This window comes from Penaeus monodon, chromosome 30, assembly GCF_015228065.2.
Source record: "Penaeus monodon isolate SGIC_2016 chromosome 30, NSTDA_Pmon_1, whole genome shotgun sequence".
In the NCBI taxonomy this organism is placed as follows: Eukaryota; Metazoa; Arthropoda; class Malacostraca; order Decapoda; family Penaeidae; genus Penaeus; species Penaeus monodon.
The window spans coordinates 26,283,378-26,285,422 of NC_051415.1; the positions used below are offsets into that span (position 1 = coordinate 26,283,378).

Here is a 2,045-nt window from a genome sequence, read left to right on the forward strand (position 1 = left end):
GGAGACAATTTCGTGTCCAGTTCAAAGCCACTCCTACAAGTACAATCTATTTCTAAGCTAAATATAGGATAGCTTCTTTATTCAAATTTTTCAACTTACGTACCATTTCTGAAAGATTTCTTACAATTCATCAATCTATTTGTCTTGCATTTACCGTACGGGTCACGCACATCTGATATTAAATGAAATACCAGTGACGCTGAAAGTAGCAAAATCACCGTCTATCCTCGGTAGCCTCTCTCAGTTGTCAAGCAAAGTTTTCCTGTTATTGATAAATAGAATACTATTTGATAACTTGTGGCCTATCCAGGGTTATTTATTTATGCATAATAAGGACGTTTGGTCAACTTAGTAGGAAGGAGAAAAAGGGGTTGACCTCCCTTGTAAGACACTAATGGCAAGGGAAACTACTGTTATTACATAATAAATTCGTTTAAATGTGCTTGTTATCTACGAATTTTCCCCCCCTATTTACCTGGTCCTCCTCCCACTTAAAAGTCGTGTCCTTTATTAACGCAATATCTTAATCACTATGGTTGGTTAATTTGCAACGAAGCTAATGACGGCTTGCGGTGAGGATCCTATGCAATCGAGTGGAGTCGATCTCGTTTCCACCGACGACGCGAACGTGTAAGAAATGAAATGAAATTTGTTTCAGCTTTTGTGTCATCAAAACTGCTTCTCTCTGGCATTGTTGTTCACCTCTCGCTCATGTTTTCAGGAATTAAAAGCCTTTAATCTCCCCCGCGCGACATCCGGATCTAATCCCCATCATCCCCTCTAGCCTCCCTGTCGACCTCGAGCGCCAAAACCCTTCCCTCCGCCCTTAAATGAGACAAAATAGGGAGATTTGAGGAGATTCTCACCCTTTCCTCTCCTTCTTCGTGGTCCTGAATCATGACAAAGCCTTCAACTACCCGGCCGACCCGATTTACTATTTACCTATTTTGTCTTATTCTCCCCCTTTTTCTCACCTTTTTTTGGTATTATGGAATGGCCTTCTTAACTTGTAATGTTGTTTGATGAAGATTATTGTGGTATGGTTTGATTTCTTTCAAAAAGAGGAAAAATACTTTCAGATTGGTATTTGAACTGTCGGTTGCCAAACTATCCACATACGTATTAAAAATCTTAGTTGACACGATTCTTTGTTCCAGATACTGCGAAATACACAGAAAAATACCAGAGTCAATCGAGCTCACTGAACCCAACACACGCTCTACAAATAGCGACGTTGAAACAAAGTGTTGACAGAGACCGAAGTGGTCCAAGTGCGACTCTGGGAATCCTTATTTATTACGACTTTAATCGCCTTTTCCCCCGTCTTCCTTCGGTTTTTAGGATTTAAGGATGGCTGATGTGGATATCCTTACCACCCTCAAGATCCTCATCATAGGAGAAAGCGGCGTGGGGAAATCCAGGTGAGAAATAAGGGAAATCTGAGCGTGACGCAAAAATTGCAATTATTTTTTTTCTTAGGCAGTTCATATTCTTTATTTTTCTTGGTTTCCGTTGATGTGTACGCAATGTCTCCTTGATGATTCCGTCGTTTCCAGGTTTATTTTGTGGTGAAGAGATGATTTGCGGTTGAAAAACAGGGTTCCAAGGAGGCAAGATCCCACACATTGATTGTCTGTTTGTCTTTGTTCTGAGTCACTTTTACCCTCTATGTATTCTTGTCCTTTTTTTCTTTTTTGGTCGATTTTCCATATAAGTTCGAGTCAAGAGGAAAAAAAATGGATGAAATACAAACTGTTGTGTTTGTGGAATGCTTTTCATTTTGTACATATGTGAATTATATCACTTTTTTTCCCTTTAATTAGATTTGCTTCATGTATCCTCCAGTGATATGTGCACATTATACAGTTCATTATTTTCCGAGCAATTTGAAAGTCAAGGCGATTATGTAGAGCAGAATGACTTAAAATCGTGTAGCAGTTCCTCCTTATTGCCTTAGAAGGCCATAGATCTCTGACAATATTAATATAGATATATTAATAGATATGATTAAAAGTATCATTTAATATGGTTGAAAATAATATAAA

The 2,045-nt window shown here is 38.5% G+C and overlaps 2 protein-coding genes across 2 annotated transcripts in view; one reads left to right on the forward strand and one right to left on the reverse strand.

Annotated features, from left to right (window-relative positions):
• The window catches only part of LOC119592663, a gene marked incomplete in the record, with an annotated part of 12,577 nt that extends 11,647 nt beyond the window's left edge, over positions 1–930 (reverse strand). The window contains 1 exon segment of the mRNA XM_037941576.1: positions 867–930.
• A 299-nt stretch (positions 931–1,229) lies between these two features.
• The window catches only part of LOC119592664 (ras-related protein Rab-18-like), a 5,874-nt gene continuing 5,058 nt past the window's right edge, over positions 1,230–2,045 (forward strand). Inside the window, exon 1 of the mRNA XM_037941577.1 lies at positions 1,230–1,421. Within this exon, the coding sequence (XP_037797505.1) occupies positions 1,351–1,421 (71 nt within the window). The 5' untranslated portion in view covers positions 1,230–1,350. The remainder of the gene's footprint in view (positions 1,422–2,045) is intronic.